The sequence below is a fragment of the Phytophthora cinnamomi genome, assembly GCF_018691715.1.
Source record: "Phytophthora cinnamomi strain GKB4 chromosome Unknown Contig96, whole genome shotgun sequence".
In the NCBI taxonomy this organism is placed as follows: Eukaryota; Oomycota; class Peronosporomycetes; order Peronosporales; family Peronosporaceae; genus Phytophthora; species Phytophthora cinnamomi.
The window spans coordinates 12138-38631 of NW_027151029.1; the positions used below are offsets into that span (position 1 = coordinate 12138).

General features: G+C 57.4%; 12 protein-coding genes across 12 annotated transcripts; 6 read left to right on the forward strand and 6 right to left on the reverse strand.

Annotated features, from left to right (window-relative positions):
• Positions 1-573: 573 nt before the first annotated feature.
• On the reverse strand, positions 574-1779 carry IUM83_18104 (gag-pol polyprotein; the record flags this gene model as incomplete). Its single annotated transcript, XM_067943086.1, has 1 exon — positions 574-1779. One exon carries the CDS (start codon positions 1777-1779, stop codon positions 574-576), a length of 1206 nt encoding a protein of 401 aa, XP_067783790.1.
• A 3673-nt stretch (positions 1780-5452) lies between these two features.
• IUM83_18105 (Integrase catalytic core protein) lies at positions 5453-6151 on the forward strand (the record flags this gene model as incomplete). Its single annotated transcript, XM_067943087.1, has 1 exon — positions 5453-6151. One exon carries the CDS (start codon positions 5453-5455, stop codon positions 6149-6151), a length of 699 nt encoding a protein of 232 aa, XP_067783791.1.
• Positions 6152-6801: 650 nt separating this feature from the next.
• Positions 6802-8676, reverse strand: IUM83_18106 (Integrase catalytic core protein; the record flags this gene model as incomplete). Its single annotated transcript, XM_067943088.1, has 1 exon — positions 6802-8676. One exon carries the CDS (start codon positions 8674-8676, stop codon positions 6802-6804), a length of 1875 nt encoding a protein of 624 aa, XP_067783788.1.
• Positions 8677-8984: 308 nt separating this feature from the next.
• Positions 8985-9305, forward strand: IUM83_18107 (retrovirus-related pol polyprotein; the record flags this gene model as incomplete). Its single annotated transcript, XM_067943089.1, has 1 exon — positions 8985-9305. The coding sequence occupies one exon, from the start codon at positions 8985-8987 to the stop codon at positions 9303-9305; it is 321 nt and encodes a 106-aa protein (XP_067783789.1).
• A 17-nt stretch (positions 9306-9322) lies between these two features.
• Positions 9323-10165, forward strand: IUM83_18108 (Copia protein; the record flags this gene model as incomplete). Its single annotated transcript, XM_067943090.1, has 1 exon — positions 9323-10165. One exon carries the CDS (start codon positions 9323-9325, stop codon positions 10163-10165), a length of 843 nt encoding a protein of 280 aa, XP_067783716.1.
• A 328-nt stretch (positions 10166-10493) lies between these two features.
• On the forward strand, positions 10494-11096 carry IUM83_18109 (Copia protein; the record flags this gene model as incomplete). Its single annotated transcript, XM_067943091.1, has 1 exon — positions 10494-11096. One exon carries the CDS (start codon positions 10494-10496, stop codon positions 11094-11096), a length of 603 nt encoding a protein of 200 aa, XP_067783717.1.
• A 328-nt stretch (positions 11097-11424) lies between these two features.
• IUM83_18110 (Copia protein) lies at positions 11425-12608 on the forward strand (the record flags this gene model as incomplete). Its single annotated transcript, XM_067943092.1, has 3 exons — positions 11425-11716; positions 11809-12014; positions 12183-12608. 3 exons carry the CDS (start codon positions 11425-11427, stop codon positions 12606-12608), a joined length of 924 nt encoding a protein of 307 aa, XP_067783766.1.
• Positions 12609-15431: 2823 nt separating this feature from the next.
• IUM83_18111 (Integrase catalytic core protein) lies at positions 15432-16901 on the forward strand (the record flags this gene model as incomplete). Its single annotated transcript, XM_067943093.1, has 2 exons — positions 15432-15622; positions 15740-16901. 2 exons carry the CDS (start codon positions 15432-15434, stop codon positions 16899-16901), a joined length of 1353 nt encoding a protein of 450 aa, XP_067783765.1.
• A 193-nt stretch (positions 16902-17094) lies between these two features.
• IUM83_18112 (Copia proteinlike) lies at positions 17095-17976 on the reverse strand (the record flags this gene model as incomplete). Its single annotated transcript, XM_067943094.1, has 1 exon — positions 17095-17976. One exon carries the CDS (start codon positions 17974-17976, stop codon positions 17095-17097), a length of 882 nt encoding a protein of 293 aa, XP_067783777.1.
• An 832-nt stretch (positions 17977-18808) lies between these two features.
• On the reverse strand, positions 18809-20035 carry IUM83_18113 (Enzymatic Polyprotein; the record flags this gene model as incomplete). Its single annotated transcript, XM_067943095.1, has 2 exons — positions 18809-19344; positions 19579-20035. 2 exons carry the CDS (start codon positions 20033-20035, stop codon positions 18809-18811), a joined length of 993 nt encoding a protein of 330 aa, XP_067783761.1.
• Positions 20036-20416: 381 nt separating this feature from the next.
• IUM83_18114 (Gag-pol fusion protein) lies at positions 20417-25210 on the reverse strand (the record flags this gene model as incomplete). Its single annotated transcript, XM_067943096.1, has 5 exons — positions 20417-20568; positions 20651-21791; positions 22824-23431; positions 23495-23673; positions 23805-25210. 5 exons carry the CDS (start codon positions 25208-25210, stop codon positions 20417-20419), a joined length of 3486 nt encoding a protein of 1161 aa, XP_067783762.1.
• Positions 25211-25459: 249 nt separating this feature from the next.
• IUM83_18115 (uncharacterized protein) lies at positions 25460-26033 on the reverse strand (the record flags this gene model as incomplete). The annotated part of the gene is made up of 2 exons (XM_067943097.1): positions 25460-25541; positions 25600-26033. The coding sequence occupies 2 exons, from the start codon at positions 26031-26033 to the stop codon at positions 25460-25462; spliced, it is 516 nt and encodes a 171-aa protein (XP_067783776.1).
• Between the last annotated feature and the right edge of the window lie 461 nt (positions 26034-26494).

The following is a 26494-nucleotide window of genomic DNA, read 5'->3' on the forward strand; positions in this document are numbered from 1 at the left end:
CCGCCACGCCGTTCAGCTGTGGCGTGTACGGCGGCGTGAACTTCTGCACGATACCACGGTCGCTGCAGAACTTGGCCATCTCGCGCGAAGTGTACTCGCCACCGTTGTCGCTCCGGAGCGTTTTCACACGCTTGCCGGTCTGCGTTTCAGCCAACGCAACGAACTCAGCGAACTTGGCGGCCACCTCCGACTTGTTCCGCATCAAGTACACCACACAGAAGTGCGACTTGTCGTCGATGAACGTGACGAAGTAGCGCTTGCCACCAAACGTAGACGTCTGCATGGGGCCGCACACATCGCTGTGAACCACTTCCAGCACTTGCTTCGCACGGTTTGGAGACGACTTCATGTAGCTCACTCGCGTTTGCTTGCCGAGTGAGCATCCGTCGCACAGCTCCCACTGCTTCACCGACGTCATGTCGATGCCAGAGCCGTAGCCCTTCTTGACGATGGCGTCTAGACCGCCATGGCCAATGTGACCAAGTCGAAGGTGCCAGAGGTACGACGTGGTGTCCCCTTTGCGATCCTTCGAGCTTGCCACATTGGCCTCGTCAGGCATCACCGGTGTCATGCTCAGCTTGAACAGCCTTTGCCTTCGCGAGCGCCGAGCTTCCACTTGAGACCCTTCGTCTCCGTGAAGCACCCGTCGCTCTCGAACGTCACAGGCCCGACGTCCTTGGTGAATCTGCCGACGGAGAACAGGTTGCGCGACAACTTGGGAATGTGCCACACATTCGTGAGCACACCCTTCTTGACGCCGCGCGGGGTCTGCATCTTCATCACGATGTCGCCTCTCCCGATCGCTTGCACCACACCGTCGTCCGCGAGATGCACGTCCACCGGCGAGATCTTCTTGTAGTTCCTCATGAACTTCTTGGAACTGGTCATGTGCTGCGTCGCACCCGAGTCGACCAGCCACACCTCATTCGACTTGGTGGTGTTGCTCCCACCACCAACCGAGAAGAGGAAGTCGCCAGAGTCGTCCTCACTCTGCGCGACGTTCGCTCGCTGCGGCCTCTGCCGCTCCGCGTTCTCGCGGATTCGCACAGGACACTTGGCGATCCAATGTCCTTGCTCCCCACAGTAGTGGCAGGCGCTGGCCTTGTTGGCGGTCGCCTGCCGTCCCTTGCGCTTGCCGTTGTCGCTTGTCATGAACGCTTGGCCTTGACCGTGCGCGGCTCCGTCGACGCCGCCACCTTGCTCCTTGCGCTTCATGTCCTCATGCAGCAGCCGAGCCGTCACGAGTTCCCACGACAGCGAGTCGGCTCTCGACTCCAACGCCGTGATGAGGAACTGGTACGACTCGCTGAGACTCCCAAGAAGCGTGATCACCAAGTCATCCTCGCTGACCGGAGCGCCCACTGCGTCGAGCTGCTCCGCCAGAGTCTTGATCTTGTTGATGTGCTCCAGCACATCATCACCTTCCGCCATCATCGTCGTGAAGAAACGTCGACGAAGGAAGAGCTTGTTGGCCAAACTCTTCTTCTCGAAGTGTCCTTCCAGTTTTGACCATGCATCGTACGCATCCTTCGCCGACCGGACCAGCGGCAGCTGCGAGTCCTCCATCGCAAGACAGATGATCGCCAGCGCCTTGCGAGACTTCCTCTTGAACGTCGTTTGGTCCAGCGTAGTGGCGCAGTGCTCCGGCTTGATCTCTCCACTTGTCACTTCCCACAGGTCTCGTTCCTCGAGCACCATCGCCATCTTGAACTTCCACGTGTGGAAGTTGGTTCCGTCGAACTTGTTGATGCGAGAGGTCGTGGTCGAGGCGGCGTCCATGGCGAAAGCGTAGTCGGAGTTGTTGCAGGGTACTGAACCTTGGTACACTGTACCAGTTCCGAGGTACCCGAACCGGTTAACCGAACCGGTCCAATACGACCACACGTTGATTAGACGAGTAGGTTGATTGGACGAGTAGTGTAGAATGATGGTTGATTAGACGCACTAGTTGATAGGACGCATGGCCGCGTGTCTTTAGCACTAGCCTAGGGTGTAAGCTCCAACAATCCAATCACTTCTGAATTTCGATTCAACCCCCCAAGTGACCTTCCTCGCCTCGCCCCAAGCCTCGGCGGTGTCTACGACCAAGTCTCCAAGTGCAAGATCCCAGTACGACCTTCTTCAGGTTATGAGCCCAAGCACCATGTCCTCTGTCCAAGACACCAAGATCTCCATCGACAAGTTCAACGGCGACAACTACGCCACGTGGAACCGCTACATGCGTGGCGTGTTCCTGACCAAGTCGGTGTGGAGCGTCGTGAACCGCGAGACGAAACCAAGCTTCGCGGACACGAGGGCCAAGGACGACTACGTCAAGTCGAGCAACATCGCGTTCGGCCTGATGTTGCTCCACATGGATGCTGACTACCATCATGTGGTCGACGACTGCGAGGAAGCGTGGGTGGCCTGGACGCGACTGCGTTCGCTCTACGGGGGTCGCAGAAGGCTGGACGCATCTACCTGAAGCGCCAGCTCTTCAGCATGGAGATGGCAGAAGGCGGCAATGTGCTTCATCATTGCAATGAAGTCCTCAACATCAGCGCCAAGCTCAGCAACATCGGCGCCAAGATGGAGGATGAAGACGTGGCGATCTGCTTGCTCAGGAGTCTGCCCAAGAGTTTCGAGAACGTCGTTCTCAACTTGGAGATGAGCAACGCAGAGCTGCGCACTCAAGATGTGATCAAGGTGCTCACGAATGAGCACATCAAGCGGCAGGGCGAGAAGACGGCTCAGGTGAAGATTGAAGACGCTGCGAGGGCCTTCAATGCCGAGCGTGAAAGTCGCCACTGCACGTACTGCGGAAAATCGGGGCACGTCGTGGAAAAGTGCTGGACCAAGCAGAAGGAGAGAATCGAGGTGCACGACGTGGCCGGTCTGGTCGCGGTGCGAACAACGTCCAGTGGCGTGACGACAGCGATGACGACTGCGTCGCGTTCGCGGTCTCTATGGAGTGTGGAGTCTCCAGGACCAACAAGTTTCAAGGCTCATGGGCGATCGACAGTGGTGCCACGCACCACATCTGCAACGACAAGGCCAAGTTTGTCGACATCAAGGTGTGCGACGAAGGTGAACTCACGGTCGCCAACGGCAACACGGCCAAGATCATGGGAGTCGGGACGGTCATGCAGCGGGTCACTTTGCCCAACGGCAAGGAGCGCGACATCCGCATTCAAGATGCACTTTACGTGCCAAGCATGAACAAGAACCTGCTTTCGGTGCCGCAGATCAACCGAAGCGGACTGTTCAAGGTGGTGTTTGATGGTGCTGAAATGCACATCGCACAGAAGAAGTCGAAGAAAATCGTGGCTTCCGCGGACCTGATCGACGGCCTCTACTGGCTCCGAGTCCCAAGCTGCGCTGCGAATTCGGTGTCCAAGGCGTCGGTCAACGCGGTGGATCTTCATGCGCGTTTGGGTCACGCGCCGAATGACGTTCTTCGGAAGATGGTCTCAAGTGGCATGGTGACGGGTGCGAAAATGCCGACATCGTCGAAGAAGTCAAGCCAATGTCGTGGGTGCCAACAAGGGAAAATGGTGCAAAAGCCCTTCCCAAGCAACCCGAACAAGCGCAAGTACAAGCCGTTCGAGTTCCTCCACTTCGACATTTGCGGGCCCATGGAGGAAGAGTCGCTGGGTGGCAGCCGCTACCTGCTGCTCATCACGGACGAAGCCAGCGGCTGCATGTCGGGATTCTGTCTGCGAGCCAGGTCGGAGAGTGAAGGCTGCTTGCGCCGATTCATCACCAAGGTGGAGAAGCAATTCGATGCCAGGGTGAAGTTCGTGCGCCATGACGGAGCCAAGGAGTTCGCGACCACCCGCTCTTGGCGTACTACGAAGACCACGGCATCGAAGTGCAGCCCACGGTTCGGTATGCGCACCAAACGAACGCGACGGCTGAACGCGCCAACCGAACCATCGTGACCATCGGCCGCAGCATGCTTCACTACGCCGGGTTGGACAAGACGTTCTGGGCGGAAGCAGCGATGACGGCGATTTACATCAAGAATCGTCTGCCGTCACCCAAGTCGCCCGACAAAACTCCGTTCGAGATCGTCTACAAGTCCAAGCCCAACGTCAAGCACATGCGGATCTTCGGGTGCAAGGCCTACGTTTTGACGCCGAAGGAGAAGCGACTCAAGTGGGACCCGAAAGCTCGTGAAGGAATTTTCATGGGTTACGAGGAGCGTTCCAAGGCGTATCGAGTTTATGACATCGAGGCGGGGCAGGTGGTCATCTCTCGCGATGTCACATTCGATGAGTCAAGCTTCGACGACTCCAAGGCTGCTGATGGTGAAGAAGTCAACCGACTTACCGACGTTTTCGACGACATGCAAGTCTCCGACGACTCCGGCACAAGGGTGTTCACGCAGGCGGGGAAGCGCAAATCGCGTCCGGACAACCAAGATCGCGACAATGTTCGGCGTCCTCGTCGCAGTGCTGGACTCGAAGAAGCAAGTGCGCCTGGACGCTCGGAAGATGAAGACCAACGTGAATCTACGGCGGCGCAAGAAGAAAAATCGGAAGAAGACGATGAAGACGGCTCGACCCCACCCATGTTCTGGCGTGCAAGTGCGAATGCGGTGGAAGCAAGTGACAGCGCGGAGCCGAAGACGTTTCAAGAAGCTGTGAACGGACCAGACCAAGTCCAGTGGCGCAAGGCAATTCGCGCCGAACTCAAGTCAATGCGGCTGCGAGGTGTTTTCCGCGCCGCCAAACTGCCCAACAACCAGCGCGCAGTCGGTACCAAGTGGGTGTTCAAGATCAAGCGCAACGCGGACGGATCGATCGAGAAGTTCAAGGCTCGGCTCGTCGCGAAAGGCTTCGTGCAGAAGTATGGCATCGACTACACCGAGACGTTTTCGCCCGTGGTCAAGTACGTCACGCTGCGAATGATCATTGCGGTTGCCAAGTACTTCGGATGGCCGATGGACCAGCTCGACGTGGTGACTGCGTTCCTGTACGGCTTGATGAAGGAGAAGGTGTTCTGCAGCGTGCCTGAAGGCGTGGAACTGGACGACGGTTTCGACTGCGTGGAACTGCTCAAGGCGATTTACGGGCTCAAGCAAGCTTCGCGTGTTTGGAACGAGACCTTCGACGAGTATGTGCGCTCCATCGGTTTTCGCGTGTCAAGCTACGACCCATGCCTCTACATCAAGGTCGTCGACGGCGAATGCGTTCTGCTGCTGGTCTACGTGGACGACGTCTTGGTGACCGGAAGTTCAGCTGATATGATCGCGGAAGCCAAGCGCCAACTCAAGTCGCGGTTCGAGATGACCGACAGTGGCAAGTGTTCCTTCATCCTCGGGATCGAGGTGGTCGACAACGCGGATGGCAGTGTTACGCTCAGCCAAGCTCGCTACATCAACGACATCCTGGAGCGCTTCGGCATGCAAGACTGCAAACCCGCTGCAAGTCCGGTCGACATCAGCATGAAGCTGGTCTCAAGCGACGCCATGACCAAGTTGGACGCGCCATTTCGCGAGGCTGTCGGTGCACTCATGCACTTGATGACATCGACTCGCCCGGACATTGCGTTCGCAGTTGGCTACGTGTCACGCTTCATGGAGAACCCGCAAGTCGAGCACTGGATTGCGGTCAAGCGCATCTTCCGCTACCTTCAAGGGACCAAGTCGCACGGAATCCGCTTCTCGCCGGGCAAGGACATCGACTTTCAAGGTTACTCGGATGCCGACTGGGCTGGTGATCTTAGTGATCGCAAGTCTACGTCGGGCTACCTGTTCCAAGTCGCCGGCGGACCGATCTCGTGGGGTTCCAAGAAGCAGTCAAGTGTGTCACTCTCGACAAGCGAGGCCGAGTACATCGCACTGAGTTTGGCGATTCAAGAAGGCAAGTGGGTGCACAAGCTGCTGTGCGAGATCCTGGTTGCTGCAGGCGGAGTCACGCCCGAGTTGAAGATTTTCGAAGACAACCAGTCGTGCATCAAGATGACCAAGAACCCCGTGAACCATGGCCGCGCCAAGCACATCGACATCAAGTACCATCACATCCGCGACGAAGTCAAGCGCGGCGAAGTGATCGTCGAGTACTGCGAGACTGCCACCATGCTGGCCGACATCATGACCAAGGGACTTGCCGGACCACGCCACAAGGACTTGACGGCTGCGCTCGGCGTTCACGCGTGTTCGCATTGAGGGGGCGTGTTGCAGGGTACTGAACCTTGGTACACTGTACCAGTTCCGAGGTACCCGAACCGGTTAACCGAACCGGTCCAATACGACCACACGTTGATTAGACGAGTAGGTTGATTGGACGAGTAGTGTAGAATGATGGTTGATTAGACGCACTAGTTGATAGGACGCACGGCCGCGTGTCTTTAGCACTAGCCTAGGGTGTAAGCTCCAACAATCCAATCACTTCTGAATTTCGATTCAACCCCCCAAGTGACCTTCCTCGCCTCGCCCCAAGCCTCGGCGGTGTCTACGACCAAGTCTGCAAGTGCAAGACCCAATTACGACCTTCTTCAGGAGTCTTCAGCAGGGAAAACGGGGCTTGGGCTCATAACCAAAAGGAAGGTCGTTTGAGCACTAGATGTCAGCATGCAAAGTGATTGATTTAGGTCCTTAGTTCGCGAACTGCGTGCTACCTCTAAGCCTACTGGATATTCCTGCTGGATACACTCTACTGGATTCCTAACTGGATAGAAGGTCCTTCAGCCAATCAGCGAGTGCCACGTAGATGCCCATCCTGTACCCACAATCTTGTACCCACGCGTCCCATCATCAGCGTCCCGTAATCCTGGTCCCATCATGACACGAATGATGGCAGCACCACTGAGTGAAGGTCACACCGGTACCTTACTGGTGCACCACAGCTGGTCGAGGCGATCCCTTGACAACACCTTCCACTTGGCTGCGTCGCTGGATTCCATCGCCGACTTGAACGTAGTCGGCATCTCTCCCACTGAATCCACGACGTACGCAGCCTCAAAATCTTGACTCTCTTGGGCCGCCGCAGACATCTCATCCAGCGTCGAACGTCCATTCTGCGGCGCATATCGCTTGGCCCTCGGCACCTCCACGGCTTCTTCTAGTGACTGCGTCCGCGGGTGTCGCTTGCTGCCGGGTTCGAAGTCTTCATCCCGCGCAGCCTCATCGTCACTGCCGTCCTCATCCGATTCGGACGGAGTCTCTTCATCCGTGGCTTCTTCATCGTCTTCATCTGGAAGACCAATCACCACCTCCTTCGTAGCATATTTGCGTCTCCCACCGTCGAAGACGTCTTCCATGAACTGCGCGTCGCGGCTCACCAACACGCGACCGCTCTCTTCAAACCGATACGCTTTCTCGTGCTCCGAGTACCCCAGGAACCGGCAACGCACCGACCGGGCGTCAAACTTGGACCGCTTCGCCTTCGGGACCAGCACGTACGCGTGGCAACCAAACACCTTGAGGTTCGCCAGCAGTGGCTTCTTTCCCGTCCAAACTTGGTGCGGCGACTTGTCGTGGCTAATGGCGCGTGTCGGACACCGGTTCCGGAGGAACGTGGCTGTCACCACCGCTTCACCCCAGTAACCCTTCGACATACCGGCATGCTCCAACATGCAGCGCGCACACTCCACCAACGTCCGGTTCATCCGTTCCGCCACGCCGTTCAGCTGTGGTGTGTACGGCGGCGTGAACTTCTGCACGATACCACGGTCGCTGCAGAACTTGGCCATCTCGCGCGAAGTGTACTCGCCACCGTTGTCGCTCCGGAGCGTTTTCACACGCTTGCCGGTCTGCGTTTCAGCCAACGCAACGAACTCAGCGAACTTGGCGGCCACCTCCGACTTGTTCCGCATCAAGTACACCACACAGAAGTGCGACTTGTCGTCGATGAACGTGACGAAGTAGTGCTTGCCACCAAACGTAGACGTCTGCATGGGGCCGCACACATCGCTGTGAACCACTTCCAGCACTTGCTTCGCACGGTTTGGAGACGACTTCATGTAGCTCACTCGCGTTTGCTTGCCGAGTGAGCATCCGTCGCACAGCTCCCACTGCTTCACCGACGTCATGTCGATGCCAGAGCCGTAGCCCTTCTTGACGATGGCGTCTAGACCGCCATGGCCAATGTGACCAAGTCGAAGGTGCCAGAGGTACGACGTGGTGTCCCCTTTGCAATCCTTCGAACTTGCCACATTGACCTCGTCAGGCATCACCGGTGTCATGCTCAGCTTGAACAGCCCTTTGCCCTCGCGAGCGCCGAGCTTCCACTTGAGACCCTTCGTCTCCGTGAAGCACCCGTCGCTCTCGAACGTCACAGGCCCGACGTCCTTGGTGAATCTGCCGACGGAGAACAGGTTGCGCGACAACTTGGGAATGTGCCACACATTCGTGAGCACACCCTTCTTGACGCCGCGCGGGGTCTGCATCTTCATCACGATGTCGCCTCTCCCGATCGCTTGCACCACACCGTCGTCCGCGAGATGCACGTCCACCGGCGAGATCTTCTTGTAGTTCCTCATGAACTTCTTGGAACTGGTCATGTGCTGCGTCGCACCCGAGTCGACCAGCCACACCTCATTCGACTTGGTGGTGTTGCTCCCACCACCAACCGAGAAGAGGAAGTCGCCAGAGTCGTCCTCACTCTGCGCGACGTTCGCTCGCTGCGGCCTCTGCCGCTCCGCGTTCTCGCGGATTGTTGCAGGGTACTGAACCTTGGTACACTGTACCAGTTCCGAGGTACCCGAACCGGTTAACCGAACCGGTCCAATACGACCACACGTTGATTAGACGAGTAGGTTGATTGGACGAGTAGTGTAGAATGATGGTTGATTAGACGCACTAGTTGATAGGACGCACGGCCGCGTGTCTTTAGCACTAGCCTAGGGTGTAAGCTCCAACAATCCAATCACTTCTGAATTTCGATTCAACCCCCCAAGTGACCTTCCTCGCCTCGCCCCAAGCCTCGGCGGTGTCTACGACCAAGTCTCCAAGTGCAAGATCCCAGTACGACCTTCTTCAGGTTATGAGCCCAAGCACCATGTCCTCTGTCCAAGACACCAAGATCTCCATCGACAAGTTCAACGGCGACAACTACGCCACGTGGAACCGCTACATGCGTGGCGTGTTCCTGACCAAGTCGGTGTGGAGCGTCGTGAACCGCGAGACGAAACCAAGCTTCGCGGACACGAGGGCCAAGGACGACTACGTCAAGTCGAGCAACATCGCGTTCGGCCTGATGTTGCTCCACATGGATGCTGACTACCATCATGTGGTCGACGACTGCGAGGAAGCGTGGGTGGCCTGGACGCGACTGCGTTCGCTCTACGGGGGTCGCAGAAGGCTGGACGCATCTACCTGAAGCGCCAGCTCTTCAGCATGGAGATGGCAGAAGGCGGCAATGTGCTTCATCATTGCAATGAAGTCCTCAACATCAGCGCCAAGCTCAGCAACATCGGCGCCAAGATGGAGGATGAAGACGTGGCGATCTGCTTGCTCAGGAGTCTGCCCAAGAGTTTCGAGAACGTCGTTCTCAACTTGGAGATGAGCAACGCAGAGCTGCGCACTCAAGATGTGATCAAGGTGCTCACGAATGAGCACATCAAGCGGCAGGGCGAGAAGACGGCTCAGGTGAAGATTGAAGACGCTGCGAGGGCCTTCAATGCCGAGCGTGAAAGTCGCCACTGCACGTACTGCGGGAAATCGGGGCACGTCATGGAAAAGTGCTGGACCAAGCAGAAGGAAGAGAATCGAGGTGCACGACGTGGCCGGTCTGGTCGCGGTGCGAACAACGTCCAGTGGCGTGACGACAGCGATGACGACTGCGTCGCGTTCGCGGTCTCTATGGAGTGTGGAGTCTCCAGGACCAACAAGTTTCAAGGCTCCTGGGCGATCGACAGTGGTGCCACGCACCACATCTGCAACGACAAGGCCAAGTTTGTCGACATCAAGGTGTGCGACGAAGGTGAACTCACGGTCGCCAACGGCAACACGGCCAAGATCATGGGAGTCGGGACGGTCGTGCAGCGGGTCACTTTGCCCAACGGCAAGGAGCGCGACATCCGCATTCAAGATGCACTTTACGTGCCAAGCATGAACAAGAACCTGCTTTCGGTGCCGCAGATCAACCGAAGCGGACTGTTCAAGGTGGTGGTTGCTGGTGCTGAAATGCACATCGCACAGAAGAAGTCGAAGAAAATCGTGGCTGTTGCAGGGTACTGAACCTTGGTACACTGTACCAGTTCCGAGGTACCCGAACCGGTTAACCGAACCGGTCCAATACGACCACACGTTGATTAGACGAGTAGGTTGATTGGACGAGTAGTGTAGAATGATGGTTGATTAGACGCACTAGTTGATAGGACGCACGGCCGCGTGTCTTTAGCACTGGCCTAGGGTGTAAGCTCCAACAATCCAATCACTTCTGAATTTCGATTCAACCCCCCAAGTGACCTTCCTCGCCTCGCCCCAAGCCTCGGCGGTGTCTACGACCAAGTCTCCAAGTGCAAGATCCCAGTACGACCTTCTTCAGGTTATGAGCCCAAGCACCATGTCCTCTGTCCAAGACACCAAGATCTCCATCGACAAGTTCAACGGCGACAACTACGCCACGTGGAACCGCTACATGCGTGGCGTGTTCCTGACCAAGTCGGTGTGGAGCGTCGTGAACCGCGAGACGAAACCAAGCTTCGCGGACACGAGGGCCAAGGACGACTACGTCAAGTCGAGCAACATCGCGTTCGGCCTGATGTTGCTCCACATGGATGCTGACTACCATCATGTGGTCGACGACTGCGAGGAAGCGTGGGTGGCCTGGACGCGACTGCGTTCGCTCTACGGGGGGTCGCAGAAGGCTGGACGCATCTACCTGAAGCGCCAGCTCTTCAGCATGGAGATGGCAGAAGGCGGCAATGTGCTTCATCATTGCAATGAAGTCCTCAACATCAGCGCCAAGCTCAGCAACATCGGCGCCAAGATGGAGGATGAAGACGTGGCGATCTGCTTGCTCAGGAGTCTGCCCAAGAGTTTCGAGAACGTCGTTCTCAACTTGGAGATGAGCAACGCAGAGCTGCGCACTCAAGATGTGATCAAGGTGCTCACGAATGAGCACATCAAGCGGCAGGGCGAGAAGACGGCTGTTGCAGGGTACTGAACCTTGGTACACTGTACCAGTTCCGAGGTACCCGAACCGGTTAACCGAACCGGTCCAATACGACCACACGTTGATTAGACGAGTAGGTTGATTGGACGAGTAGTGTAGAATGATGGTTGATTAGACGCACTAGTTGATAGGACGCACGGCCGCGTGTCTTTAGCACTAGCCTAGGGTGTAAGCTCCAACAATCCAATCACTTCTGAATTTCGATTCAACCCCCCAAGTGACCTTCCTCGCCTCGCCCCAAGCCTCGGCGGTGTCTACGACCAAGTCTCCAAGTGCAAGATCCCAGTACGACCTTCTTCAGGTTATGAGCCCAAGCACCATGTCCTCTGTCCAAGACACCAAGATCTCCATCGACAAGTTCAACGGCGACAACTACGCCACGTGGAACCGCTACATGCGTGGCGTGTTCCTGACCAAGTCGGTGTGGAGCGTCGTGAACCGCGAGACGAAACCAAGCTTCGCGGACACGAGGGCCAAGGACGACTACGTCAAGTCGAGCAACATCGCGTTCGGCCTGATGTTGCTCCACATGGATGCTGACTACCATCATGTGGTCGACGACTGCGAGGAAGCGTGGGTGGCCTGGACGCGACTGCGTTCGCTCTACGGGGGTCGCAGAAGGCTGGACGCATCTACCTGAAGCGCCAGCTCTTCAGCATGGAGATGGCAGAAGGCGGCAATGTGCTTCATCATTGCAATGAAGTCCTCAACATCAGCGCCAAGCTCAGCAACATCGGCGCCAAGATGGAGGATGAAGACGTGGCGATCTGCTTGCTCAGGAGTCTGCCCAAGAGTTTCGAGAACGTCGTTCTCAACTTGGAGATGAGCAACGCAGAGCTGCGCACTCAAGATGTGATCAAGGTGCTCACGAATGAGCACATCAAGCGGCAGGGCGAGAAGACGGCTCAGGTGAAGATTGAAGATGCTGCGAGGGCCTTCAATGCCGAGCGTGAAAGTCGCCACTGCACGTACTGCAGAAAATCGGGGCACGTCGTGGAAAAGTGCTGGACCAAGCAGAAGGAAGAGAATTGAGGTGCACGACGTGGCCGGTCTGGTCGCGGTGCGAACAACGTCCAGTGGCGTGACGACAGCGATGACGACTGCGTCGCGTTCGCGGTCTCTATGGAGTGTGGAGTCTCCAGGACCAACAAGTTTCAAGGCTCATGGGCGATCGACAGTGGTGCCACGCACCACATCTGCAACGACAAGACCAAGTTTGTCGACATCAAGGGGTGCGACGAAGGTGAACTCACGGTCGCCAACGGCAACACAGCCAAGATCATGGGAGTCGGGACGGTCGTGGAGCGGGTCACTTTGCCCAACGGCAAGGAGCGCGACATCCGCATTCAAGATGCACTTTACGTGCCAAGCATGAACAAGAACCTGCTTTCGGTGCCGCAGATCAACCGAAGCGGACTGTTCAAGGTGGTGTTTGATGGTGCTTGTTGCAGGGTACTGAACCTTGGTACACTGTACCAGTTCCGAGGTACCCGAACCGGTTAACCGAACCGGTCCAATACGACCACACGTTCATTAGACGAGTAGGTTGATTGGACGAGTAGTGTAGAATGATGGTTGATTAGACGCACTAGTTGATAGGACGCACGGCCGCGTGTCTTTAGCACTAGCCTAGGGTGTAAGCTCCAACAATCCAATCACTTCTGAATTTCGATTCAACCCCCCAAGTGACCTTCCTCGCCTCGCCCCAAGCCTCGGCGGTGTCTACGACCAAGTCTCCAAGTGCAAGATCCCAGTACGACCTTCTTCAGGTTATGAGCCCAAGCACCATGTCCTCTGTCCAAGACACCAAGATCTCCATCGACAAGTTCAACGGCGACAACTACGCCACGTGGAACCGCTACATGCGTGGCGTGTTCCTGACCAAGTCGGTGTGGAGCGTCGTGAACCGCGAGACGAAACCAAGCTTCGCGGACACGAGGGCCAAGGACGACTACGTCAAGTCGAGCAACATCGCGTTCGGCCTGATGTTGCTCCACATGGATGCTGACTACCATCATGTGGTCGACGACTGCGAGGAAGCGTGGGTGGCCTGGACGCGACTGCGTTCGCTCTACGGGGGTCGCAGAAGGCTGGACGCATCTACCTGAAGCGCCAGCTCTTCAGCATGGAGATGGCAGAAGGCGGCAATGTGCTTCATCATTGCAATGAAGTCCTCAACATCAGCGCCAAGCTCAGCAACATCGGCGCCAAGATGGAGGATGAAGACGTGGCGATCTGCTTGCTCAGGAGTCTGCCCAAGAGTTTCGAGAACGTCGTTCTCAACTTGGAGATGAGCAACGCAGAGCTGCGCACTCAAGATGTGATCAAGGTGCTCACGAATGAGCACATCAAGCGGCAGGGCGAGAAGACGGCTCAGGTGAAGATTGAAGACGCTGCGAGGGCCTTCAATGCCGAGCGTGAAAGTCGCCACTGCACGTACTGCGGAAAATCGGGGCACGTCGTGGAAAAGTGCTGGACCAAGCAGAAGGAGAGAATCGAGGTGCACGACGTGGCCGGTCTGGTCGCGGTGCGAACAACGTCCAGTGGCGTGACGACAGCGATGACGACTGCGTCGCGTTCGCGGTCTCTATGGAGTGTGGAGTCTCCAGGACCAACAAGTTTCAAGGCTCATGGGCGATCGACAGTGGTGCCACGCACCACATCTGCAACGACAAGGCCAAGTTTGTCGACATCAAGGTGTGCGACGAAGGTGAACTCACGGTCGCCAACGGCAACACGGCCAAGATCATGGGAGTCGGGACGGTCATGCAGCGGGTCACTTTGCCCAACGGCAAGGAGCGCGACATCCGCATTCAAGATGCACTTTACGTGCCAAGCATGAACAAGAACCTGCTTTCGGTGCCGCAGATCAACCGAAGCGGACTGTTCAAGGTGGTGTTTGATGGTGCTGAAATGCACATCGCACAGAAGAAGTCGAAGAAAATCGTGGCTTCCGCGGACCTGATCGACGGCCTCTACTGGCTCCGAGTCCCAAGCTGCGCTGCGAATTCGGTGTCCAAGGCGTCGGTCAACGCGGTGGATCTTCATGCGCGTTTGGGTCACGCGCCGAATGACGTTCTTCGGAAGATGGTCTCAAGTGGCATGGTGACGGGTGCGAAAATGCCGACATCGTCGAAGAAGTCAAGCCAGTGTCGTGGGTGCCAACAAGGGAAAATGGTGCAAAAGCCCTTCCCAAGCAACCCGAACAAGCGCAAGTACAAGCCGTTCGAGTTCCTCCACTTCGACATTTGCGGGCCCATGGAAGAAGAGTCGCTGGGTGGCAGCCGCTACTTGCTGCTCATCACGGACGAAGCCAGCGGCTGCATGTCGGGATTCTGTCTGCGAGCCAGGTCGGAGAGTGAAGGCTGCTTGCGCCGATTCATCACCAAGGTGGAGAAGCAATTCGATGCCAGGGTGAAGTTCGTGCGCCATGACGGAGCCAAGGAGTTCGCGACCAATTCGCTCTTGGCGTACTACGAAGACCACGGCATCGAAGTGCAGCCCACGGTTCGGTATGCGCACCAAACGAACGCGACGGCTGAACGCGCCAACCGAACCATCGTGACCATCGGCCGCAGCATGCTTCACTACGCCGGGTTGGACAAGACGTTCTGGGCGGAAGCAGCGATGACGGCAATTTACATCAAGAATCGTCTGCCGTCACCCAAGTCGCCCGACAAAACTCCGTTCGAGATCGTCTACAAGTCCAAGCCCAACGTCAAGCACATGCGGATCTTCGGGTGCAAGGCCTACGTTTTGACGCCGAAGGAGAAGCGACTCAAGTGGGACCCGAAAGCTCGTGAAGGAATTTTCATGGGTTACGAGGAGCGTTCCAAGGCGTATCGAGTTTATGACATCGAGGCGGGGCAGGTGGTCATCTCTCGCGATGTCACATTCGATGAGTCAAGCTTCGACGACTCCAAGGCTGCTGATGGTGAAGAAGTCAACCGACTTACCGACGTTTTCGACGACATGCAAGTCTCCGACGACTCCGGCACAAGGGTGTTCACGCAGGCGGGGAAGCGCAAGTCACGTCCGGACAACCAAGATCGCGACAACGTTCGACGTCCTCGTCGTAGCGCTGGACTTGAAGAAGCAAGTGCGCCTGGACCCTCGGTTGACCAAGACCAACGTGAATCTACGGCGGCGCAAGAAGAAAAATCGGAAGAAGACGATGAAGACGGCTCGACTCCGCCCATGTTCTGGCGTGCAAGTGCGAATGCTGTGGAAGCAAGTGACAGCGCGGAGCCGAAGACGTTTCAAGAAGCTGTGAACGGACCAGACCAAGTCCAGTGGCGCAAGGCAATTCGCGCCGAACTCAAGTCGATGCGGCTGCGAGGTGTTTTCCGCGCCGCCAAACTGCCCAACAACCAGCGCGCAGTCGGTACCAAGTGGGTGTTCAAGATCAAGCGCAACGCGGACGGATCGATCGAGAAGTTCAAGGCTCGGCTCGTCGCGAAAGGCTTCGTGCAGAAGTATGGCATCGACTACACCGAGACGTTTTCGCCCGTGGTCAAGTACGTCACGCTGCGAATGATCATTGCGGTTGCCAAGTACTTCGGATGGCCGATGGACCAGCTCGACGTGGTGACTGCGTTCCTGTACGGCTTGATGAAGGAGAAGGTGTTCTGCAGCGTGCCTGAAGGCGTGGAACTGGACGACGGTTTCGACTGCGTGGAACTGCTCAAGGCGATTTACGGACTCAAGCAAGCTTCGCGCGTATGGAACGAGACCTTCGACGAGTACGTGCGCTCCATCGGTTTTCGCGTGTCAAGCTACGACCCATGCCTCTACATCAAGGTCGTCGACGGCGAATGCGTTCTGCTGCTGGTCTACGTGGACGACGTCTTGGTGACCGGAAGTTCGGCTGATCTGATCGCGGAAGTCAAGCGCCAACTCAAGTCGCGGTTCGAGATGACCGACAGTGGCAAGTGTTCCTTCATCCTCGGGATCGAGGTGGTCGACAACGCGGATGGCAGTGTTACGCTCAGCCAAGCTCGCTACATCAACGACATCCTGGAGCGCTTCGGCATGCAAGACTGCAAACCCGCTGCAAGCCCGGTCGACATCAGCATGAAGCTGGTCTCAAGCGACGCCATGACCAAGTTGGACGCGCCATTTCGCGAGGCTGTCGGTGCACTCATGCACTTGATGACATCGACTCGCCCGGACATTGCGTTCGCAGTTGGCTACGTGTCACGCTTCATGGAGAACCCGCAAGTCGAGCACTGGATTGCGGTCAAGCGCATCTTCCGCTACCTTCAAGGGACCAAGTCGCACGGAATCCGCTTCTCGCCGGGCAAGGACATCGACTTTCAAGGTTACTCGGATGCCGACTGGGCTGGTGATCTTAGTGATCGCAAGTCTACGTCGGGCTACCTGTTCCAAGTCGCCAGCGGACCGATCTCGTGGGGTTCCAAGAAGCAATCAAGTGTGTCGCTCTCGACAAGCGAGGCCGAGTACATCGCACTGAGTTTGGCGATTCAAGAAGGCAAGTGGGTGCACAAGCTGCTGTGCGAGATCCTGGTTGCTGCAGGCGGAGTCACGCCCGAGTTGAAGATTTTCGAAGACAACCAGTCGTGCATCAAGATGACCAAGAACCCCGTCAACCATGGCCGCGCCAAGCACATCGACATCAAGTACCATCACATCCGCGACGAAGTCAAGCGCGGCGAAGTGATCGTCGAGTACTGCGAGACTGCCACCATGCTGGCCGACATCATGACCAAGGGACTTGCCGGACCACGCCACAAGGACTTGACGGCTGCGCTCGGCGTTCACGCGTGTTCGCATTGAGGGGGCGTGTTGCAGGGTACTGAACCTTGGTACACTGTACCAGTTCCGAGGTACCCGAACCGGTTAACCGAACCGGTCCAATACGACCACACGTTGATTGGACGAGTAGGTTGATTGGACGAGTAGTGTAGAATGATGGTTGATTAGACGCACTAGTTGATAGGACGCACGGCCGCGTGTCTTTAGCACTAGCCTAGGGTGTAAGCTCCAACAATCCAATCACTTCTGAATTTCGATTCAACCCCCCAAGTGACCTTCCTCGCCTCGCCCCAAGCCTCGGCGGTGTCAACGACCAAGTCTCCAAGTGCAAGATCCCAGTACGACCTTCTTCACGGATTCGCACAGGACACTTGGCGATCCAATGTCCTTGCTCCCCACAGTAGTGGCAGGCGCTGGCCTTGTTGGCAGTCGCCTGCCGTCCCTTGCGCTTGCCGTTGTCGCTTGTCATGAACGCTTGGCCTTGACCGTGCGCGGCTCCGTCGACGCCGCCACCTTGCTCCTTGCGCTTCATGTCCTCATGCAACAGCCGAGCCGTCATGAGTTCCCACGACAGCGAGTCGGCTCTCGACTCCAACGCCGTGATGAGGAACTGGTACGACTCGCTGAGACTCCCAAGAAGCGTGATCACCAAGTCATCCTCGCTGACCGGAGCGCCCACTGCGTCGAGCTGCTCCGCCAGAGTCTTGATCTTGTTGATGTGCTCCAGCACGTCATCACCTTCCGCCATCATCGTCGTGAAGAAACGTCGACGAAGGAAGAGCTTGTTGGCCAAACTCTTCTTCTCGAAGTGTCCTTCCAGTCTTGACCATGCATCGTACGCATCCTTCGCCGACCGGACCAGCGGCAGCTGCGAATCTTCCATCGCGAGACAGATGATCGCCAGCGCCTTGCGAGACTTCCTCTTGAACGTCGTTTGGTCCAGCGTAGTGGCGCAGTGCTCCAGCTTGATCTCTCCACTTGTCACTTCCCACAGGTCTCGTTCCTCGAGCACCATCGCCATCTTGAACTTCCACGTGTGGAAGTTGGTTCCGTCGAACTTGTTGATGCGAGAGGTCGTGGTCGAGGCGGCGTCCATGGCGAAAGCGTAGTCGGAGTCTTCAGCAGGGAAAACGGGGCTTGGGCTCATAACCAAAAGGAAGGTCGTTTGAGCACTAGATGTCAGAATGCAAAGTGGTTGATTTAGGCACTCGTTCTCAGTTACTCTCGACTCGGGGAGCTCTCTCTCCACCTCGTCCAATCCGTAAGAGGGGCGCTCACTTCGCTGTCGCCCTCCCTTGTCCGATTCAGAAGTGATCCTTCACCTCGACTCGTCCGATTTGTAAGTAGGGCGCTCACTTCGCCGTCGCTCGTCCAATCCGTAAGAGGGGCGCTCACTTCGCTGTCGCCCTCCCTTGTCCGATTCAGAAGTGATCCTTCACCTCGACTCGTCCGATTTGTAAGTAGGGCGCTCACTTCGCCGTCGCTCGTCCAATTCGTAAGTGGAGCGCTCACTACGCCTTCGCCCGTCCAATTCGCAAGTGGAGCGCTCACTACGCCGTCGCCCGTCCAATTCGCAAGTGGAGCGCTCACTACGCCGTCGCCCGTCCAATTCGCAAGTGGGGCGCTCACTACGCCGTCACCCTCACTCGTCCGCACGTTTACTCAACCGACCGCATGGAGGTACTTCAACGCGCTAGGCTGCACGGCGGCCGCGCTCTCCACCAATGCGCGTCCTCCGATCGTGCCATTAGCACGTCTGATTCTCCTCAGCGTTCCCGCAACGCATCCCCAACAAACTCGCTCTCTGCTCGTCGTGCTCGCTGCACTCTTCGCGCACGTCGCGTTCGTCAAGCACGTCGCGTTCACCGCGCACATGACGTCCATCTCGTACATGTGCCTGCTGAAGGCCCACCCGTAGACCTCCACTGTTACACGCCTTCATCCACCCCAGAGTCTTCCACGACTCTGTCGGCTTGAAACAACGCGTCGTACTCCTCGACTGATACCCATCGACTTCGATCATTTGCACGCGGGTTTCGTCGTCGCTGCTCCGTTGTTCGCACAGGCCTGAGCTCATACTCGAGCACATATTGGCCTGCTCGATTCCTGCGTCGTCGTCTCCGAAGTTCCACCAAGAGCTCGTGCGATCTCCACCGCACCTTCGGACTCGCCATTGGTCGTTCACGTCGCTTCTTGCCGATTGCCGCAATCGCTGTCTGGACAGGAGCCGCCGCTGCTGGAGCAGTTGTCTCTGGTGTCGCACCATCCGCCCGCCGTCCGACTGCATTCTCGTAGTTCAGCTGTATCTCGATATCTGCCGCCGTCCGCTGTAGTGATACCACCGGGTAGTGGTAAGATACCAGGAACGACACGTGCACAATGTGCCGCTCCGGCTCACCCGTCACGTCCTCGCTCTCAACCAAGTAGTTGTCGTATCCCACTGGCTCGACCACACGCATCGGGCCTAACCATTGATGTACGAATTTAGACGCCTTAGGCCCACGTGGAGGCTTAAACATCCAAACACGATCTCCGGAACTGATCGTCCGTCTATTCCGCACTTTCCTGTTGTAATACTTGGCTTGTCGCTCTTGCTCGCGCGTCCTAGCCACCTCTGCACACCGTCTGCCGCTTTCCATCGCCGCCAACAACTGTCGGTGGTATGCCATCACCTCACCGGCCTCGCTAACACTCGTACTTCTCATTAACTCGTTAGGGCTTCTCAATCTTCTGCCCATCATGAGCTCGTTCGGTGACAGTCTGACTGTCGAATGCTGTCCAGAATTATACGCATAGACCGCAAAGTGCACCCATACATCCCAGTCTCGCTGCGCGTCCTCATTCATGTATGTCGCAACGCAATCCTTCCATGTCCTATGGAACCGCTCAACTAATCCGATCATCTGGGGCCTGTACGGCACCGGGTTGATCTGCTGCGCCTGGAGCAGGATAACCAGCTCCTCGATCACCTTGCCCGTCAATTCTGGAGCTCCATCTGTCAACAACTCGCGAAAAGGTCCGAACTTGAGGACCACGTGCTTCATCAGGAACTCGGCCACGTTCTCGGCCGTATGCTGCTTCACCGTCACGGCCACAGCGTAGCGCGTCACGTACTCCAGCGCCGCAATCACGTAGCGCTGACCGCCATCACTCATCGGCAAAGGCCCTGCAACATCCAGCGCCCACCGGTCGCCGACGTCGCCGCCTCTGATACTTCGGAGCGGAGGCACTATCTCACGTGGCCTCGCTTTCCTGCTTCCGCACTCCTGACAGCCGCGTACCCATTGTTTCACCTCTTGGAGTAGCCCTGGCCACCAATATACTTGGGCGATCCGTGCGTGGGTATGGGGTGCTCTCAAGTGCCCTGCCCACACGGAATCGTGGCTCTCCTTAAAGACAATCGCCCATAGCTCCGGTGGTAACACCACACGTCGTCCATTCGCGGTGTTGATCAGCACCAAGCCGTGCCGTGTCTCAATCTTCATGCTCTTGTACTCGCCCGCGCTCACCAGTCGCTGCACTAGCCTACTCCTTTTCTATGCTGTCACGATGTTCTCGTCCGTCAGCTGGAGTGTCTGCACGCCCACGCGCTGCTCGTTGTTCTCGTTCACTGACATCACCTGCCGTTCGTTGGCATGCATCGCCGCCGATGTCTTGGTTGCAACGCCGTCACCTCCAAGTATGGGTCCTACTCGTGGTGCTTCATCCTGTCAAATTCCGTGGCGTCGTCGTCATTTGCTGCCGTCGTCCGCTTCGTTCTACGACACCACCGTCGTCCGTCTTGGCCATGTGCGGCCTTGTGCCGCTCGTCTTCGATATGCCACTCGTCATCGTCGTGCCGCTCATCACCTCCGTGCCGTTCGTCGCATCCGTCGCTGCTCGTGGTGCCCGGATATCGCTGTCCGTGCCCCCCACGTCCTGCCGAACACCAGTCGTGGTCGTGTCTATGCTGCGTTCTGCGCGCCGCGGTATTCCGCGTGCTCCCTTCGTCGCCTCACTGCTCGGCGCGGCGTTCGCGTTCAAGACCGCCTTCTCGTCGGCCACCATGAACTGCACTTCCCGCGATTCCGCCGGCGTTCTCTTCAGTGCCTCTCGTCTCGACATGGGCGTCCTCGGAGTCCTCGCCGTCGTCAACGTTGCTGCCTCCACCGTCTCGCGTTTCGCGTTTGACTCGACGGAACCGTGCTTGCGCTGTTTCGTCGTCCCGAATGATGGTTGTGTTGCAGTCGCCACTGCGATGGCTCGCTCAGCGTCACCCCCACCAGTATGCCGTCCTTTGTCATCACGCCGTGTTGCTGCATCATAGTTCTGCTGCCCGTCGCTCTCGTTGCCACCGACCACATTGCTAGCCCACGTCACTCGCCTCCGTCGTGGTAACTGGTCACGCTCGTCGTCCGCGTCGCGCAGTTTGGAGTCGCCGCCGTACACGATCACCACTGCATCAGCTTCGTGTCGGTCGTCGTCTCCGCGCTGGCCGCTGTCTCCGCAGTGCTCCTCGTCGACACGCTGGTCATCGTCCTCGCGCTGGCCGTCGTCACCGCCCTCAAGTGGCTGTCCGCCGCCTGCTTCAGATACAAGCCCTCGTGGCTGGGGTCGCCCGCGCACTGCACCTCCGTCGTGCACGTCGAGCAGGTCGCCGCGGCTGTTCTTCGTTCTCGCCGTCTTCTCACTGTCTCGCGGCTCCGCCGTTACTTGTTCAGTCTGGTGCTCGTCCCGGGCAGAGTCGACCGCCTTAGCCGTGCTTTTCGCTATTTTGTCCGCGGTGCCTGCTGGTGCTGCGGCCGCTCGCCGCTTAGCCTTTCGCCGTCTTCCAATCGCTGCTAACACCGTAGCAGTTGTCGGTGCTCGCGACAATGCATCAGCGACCACGTTCGTCGCTCCCGGCCGATATTGCACATCGAAATCAAACTCCTGCATAGTCAACGCCCACCGGTGTAGCTTTCCCGTCAGGTCTGGACTCGTCATGAGCCATTTCAACGCCGAATGGTCCGTGATGATAGTAAATCGTCGACCGTACAAATATGGCCTGAACAATTTCATAGACCAGACCACTGCTAGACATTCTAGCTCAGTGATCCCATAATTCGCCTCTGTCACGCTATTCACCTTACTTGCGTACGCAACTGGTTGCCATCCCATCCCGCGATCTTGCATGAGGCATGCACCGAGCCCCACCTTGCTTGCGTCGGTTACTAGTCGAAAGGGCAGAGAGAAATCGGGATAAATCAAAAGAGGCCGAGTCGTCAGTACCTCCTTCACGTGCTCGAACGCCGTCTGTTGTGCGCTTGTCCATTCCCATTGCACTCCCTTTCGTAACAGTTTGGTCATAGGCGCCATGATACCGCCAAACCCCTCAATGAAGCGGCGGTAATACCCCGCTAAGTGCACGAAGCGCTTCACTTCAACAACTTCTCGTGGTTGTGGGAAATCTCGCACCGCACTTACGATCCTATCCAAGGGTCGTACGCCATCTGCGCTCAGTTCGTGACCAAGGTATTCCATCCGTCGTGCCGCAAACACACACTTTTTAAGCTTCAATGTAAGTCCTGCCGCCGCAAGTCTCTCAAGCAAGCAAGCCAACTCCAAAATGTGTCTCTCAATTCCCCCACGTGTATAAACCACGATATCGTCCAGATAAACTAAACACGTAGTCCATGTCAGCCCTCGTAGTACATTGTTCATCATTCGCTGAAATGTAGACGGTGCATTAGTTAGTCCACATGGCATTCGCACGAACTGATACAACCCTTGCTTCGCTGTGAAGGCCGTCTTCGCTTTGTCTTTCTCAGCAACTCGAATCTGCCAATATCCAGCTTTTAGGTCCAAAGTGCTGAACAATAAGGCGCCACCCAGTGCCTCGAGAGTCTCATCGATTCGCGGAAGTGGATACACATCTTTCTTCGTAATCTTGTTGAGCGCACGATAGTCTACACAAAACCGTACCTCGCCATCCTTCTTACGAACCAATACGACGGGAAAACCCCACGCTCCGTCGCCTTCTTCAATTACACCAGCAGCTAACATCTTTTTTACACTGGACTCGATCACCGAATCCTCCGCTTGCGCCTGACGCCGTCTCTTGAGCATAACGGGCGCTGCGTCACCCGTATCAATATGGTGTTCCGTGCTGAGCACCGTGGCAGGTGGACAATCGCCAGTGTCTGCCGTCAGCTGGCGGTACACACGCAACAGCCGCACTATTAACTTTCTGCTCGCGTCGTCCTTGGTGCCAATGTTCACGTTCGTCTCGTCCTCCAGCGGCTCGTCACTACCGCTTAATCCGTTCAACCACTCGTGGATCCGCTCACGCCGCAATTCTCCGTTCATTTGCAATAGCTCTATGCTGCTATCTAGCGGTACCCACTGACCCAACTCTTGCCTTGCTGGTAATTGCGCCTGCGCGTTCTTTGCGTTCACCGCCGGCACTATCGCTTTGCCGTTCTTGACCTTCGTGACGGTCGCCGCCAACATCACCGCGCCGGTGTACTTCGTAGGCAGGAAGACGCCTACTTCATCATCATTCGCCGCTACTGCCACCTCGACCGGTGTCACTGCACATGCATCAATTTCCGTTCTTCGCACTATTCGCACAGCAGCCACTCGTGCTCCATTACCGTCGCCGCTCGTCCTAAACGGGATGACCACTATCCGGCCCTCCGTAGTGTAGCGAATTTCATTCCTATCGAAATCCATAGTTGCCCCATGCTCACGCATGAAGTCAACGCCAAGGAGGAACTCGTCCGTGCATCCGGACACAATACATGCCTCCACACGAATGATTTCACCAAAGACACTGCGCATGTGGAACTCCCACACACCCACTATGTCCAACAAAAGCCGCCAATGCCTTCTACATAGTCGACAGGGGCTACTCGCTCAACTCGATCGCCGTATTGCATCCAATCTGTGCCTGCCACCGTGTACCTCGCTCCACTGTCGAACTTCACGTGTCTCCTCGCGCCCGACACTTCCATGATCGCGGTGGGGAGCCCGTCATCCGCTCCAATGTACTCCACGATTTCGCCACGAACTGGCCGTCGCTCAACTTGGTCAACGCGATGCTGCACGAGGCTGACTCGTGCAGGCTTGACTTGCTGCCGCACTCGTCCCTCGGCTTCGTCATGCGCACGCTGTTGCTTGCGTTCGTCGAGCTCCTTCATGGCGTCGTCGGCCACACGTCGCCGCTCCGCCAGTCGCTCGGCACTCATGCGCTGCTGCTCCGCCACTCTCTCACGCTCCGCACTTCGTTTGCGGGCAATCCGATCCTTTGCAAGCTCCCGTTTCATTTGTTGGCGAGCCTCCCGTCGTGCAACACGTGCTTGCTCAACTTCGACACGCTCGTAGGCATTGCCGCCCGATTCACCGCTCGCCTCGCTCGTCGCGCCGCCGTCCGTGGCCACGTCGCCGTTCGGATCGTTCACCGCGGTCTCGTGCATCGTCGCGGGCGCCGCCTCCACCGACTCCCCTGTTCTCATCGTTATCGTGGACGCTGGTGCACTCGCGCTGGTCACTACCAAGCACGCTTTTGCTGCGCGGCTTCTCGTCACCGGGACTGGCTCCGCCTTGTCCTTCTCCATCGAGGCGTCGTCTGCCATCATCTTCTCCCCGTTCGCATCTTCGGCGAGCTTCTCGTGCGCATCGTCCGCTACGCCAACGTTCTTCATTGACGCCGTACTCGCACTCGTTGCGGTGAGCGGACCCCTCGTCATACTCGCCCGCATCACTACGCAGGAACTGTTCCTCCTGTTCGGGCGCATCTTGAGCACCGTGCTCGTCTTCCTCACGCCCGACTCCGTCGTGCCCACAGTCGCCGCCAGCGACTCGTTCGCCTGCACTGCCGTGTTCTCATTCGACGTCGCGTTCACGTCCGTCGTCACCGACACGTCCGTCTTCGTACTCGTGATCATCACCGCCACCATTGCGTGTGGCACCGATGTCAACATGCAAGGGCTGCTCATCGTCATCTCGTCCACGGTTGCCGCCGCCGACGCACTTGGCTGCGCGCCTTCTCCAGCACCAAGAGGGTCTGCGCCTTCTCCAGGCAGACGTCCATCGTTCACCCTCCGTGTCACTTCATCCTTGTCTCGTTGCTCATGCTGGTGGTCAGCTCGCACGTATCGCGCAGCTGCCATCGCTGGACGTACGGTGGCTACGTAGATAGCAGCTCGCGCTGCATCCTTCGCCTCTGTCTTCTTCTTCATCATCTCCACGACCGAAGTCGCGCCGTCGTTGCACAGGCGTACCGCTCCCGTCATCGTGCGCACAGGGACACCTCTCCTCGCCCTGCGTTCCTCGATCTCGTCGGCAATTGCCGCCCTCGACTTGCTCATCTCGCCAGAGTCTGCCGCGCGTGGCGCCTCTCTGTTCCGTACATCGTCTCTTCCGTTCACCGGCCGAACAGTCGTTGCCTGCTCAGTTCTCCTCGTCCTCATCGTGTCGGTCGCTGGAACAACCTTCACCTGCTTCCGTTCATCGTTACCATCCGCCGTCAGCTCTTCCAGCCGGGGTTTTTCACCTCTCACCGGACGCCATACCCCCTCACTCGCGCCCGCTACTCGTTTTCCGCCGCTGGACGTGGCTTACGCCCACGCTGCTCCAAATAGGCATCGTTCTGCGCCTTCGTCGCTCAGCGTCGGTGCATGCTCGTGCGTAGTGACCAGGCTGGTGACACGCAAAACACTTCGGTTCGTTCGGGCATTGCGTTGCCCAGTGGCCTGACTGATCGCAGTGGAAACACACTCCGCTGTTCGGACGGCTCGTGCCGCTTGACCTGCCGTTCGGACGCTCCTCTTCCGTCGTCCTCGACGCCACTTGTCGCTTGTCTCCACCAGCCTGTTTGACTGCCGCTTTGAACTTCTTACGCGGTTTGACATCGGCCTCGTCGCCACTGGACTCGTCCATCTCGTTCTTAGTCCGATACTTGACAGCTCTCTTGTCCGACGCTTTGGCGCTCGTCACCACCTTCGCAGCCGTTCGCTTCCTGTCCGACTTGCGAGGCTCGTACCAGTACTTCCCGTTCCAGACGTGTCCCGGAGGCGGATCCCACGTACCAGTGGCCTTGTTATAGACACCTTGAGGATTCGTAAAGAGCGCCACATGCTCCATGTCCCTCCTAGCCATTATTCCCTCATTCGTGCTCACGTTGCTCAGCATTTCGGCCGGCAGGCCCATACCTCCGATCCCAGGTATATTTGACCCGTCGTTCCAGCCATCGGTATCAAGTACGGCCTCGGTGCCATGGCCCATGGCAAGCCGCTGTTCAACATCCCTTGGGCGACGTTATCCATCGGGTCGTCGATCTCGGTGGCCTTGTCCACGGCCTCTTCCAGTGTCTTTGGCCTTGGTTCTTGCCGGACGAGCTTCCGCGTAGTCTTATCAAGACATCGATAAAATTGCGCGAGCAGGACGCGCTCATGCACATTGTTACGGCCGATGACATCGCGCAGGCCAGCCGCAAAATCTGCATACGTTTCTCCAGGCATCATCGGCCGCATGCTCACTCGCCACTCTGCCGCTGACTTGTCCTTGCGTTCGCCGTAGCGGCGTAGCAGAGCCTTCTTGAGGTTCGACCACTTCCTCTTCCTTGTAGGTAGCCTCCTGTTCATGTTGACCCA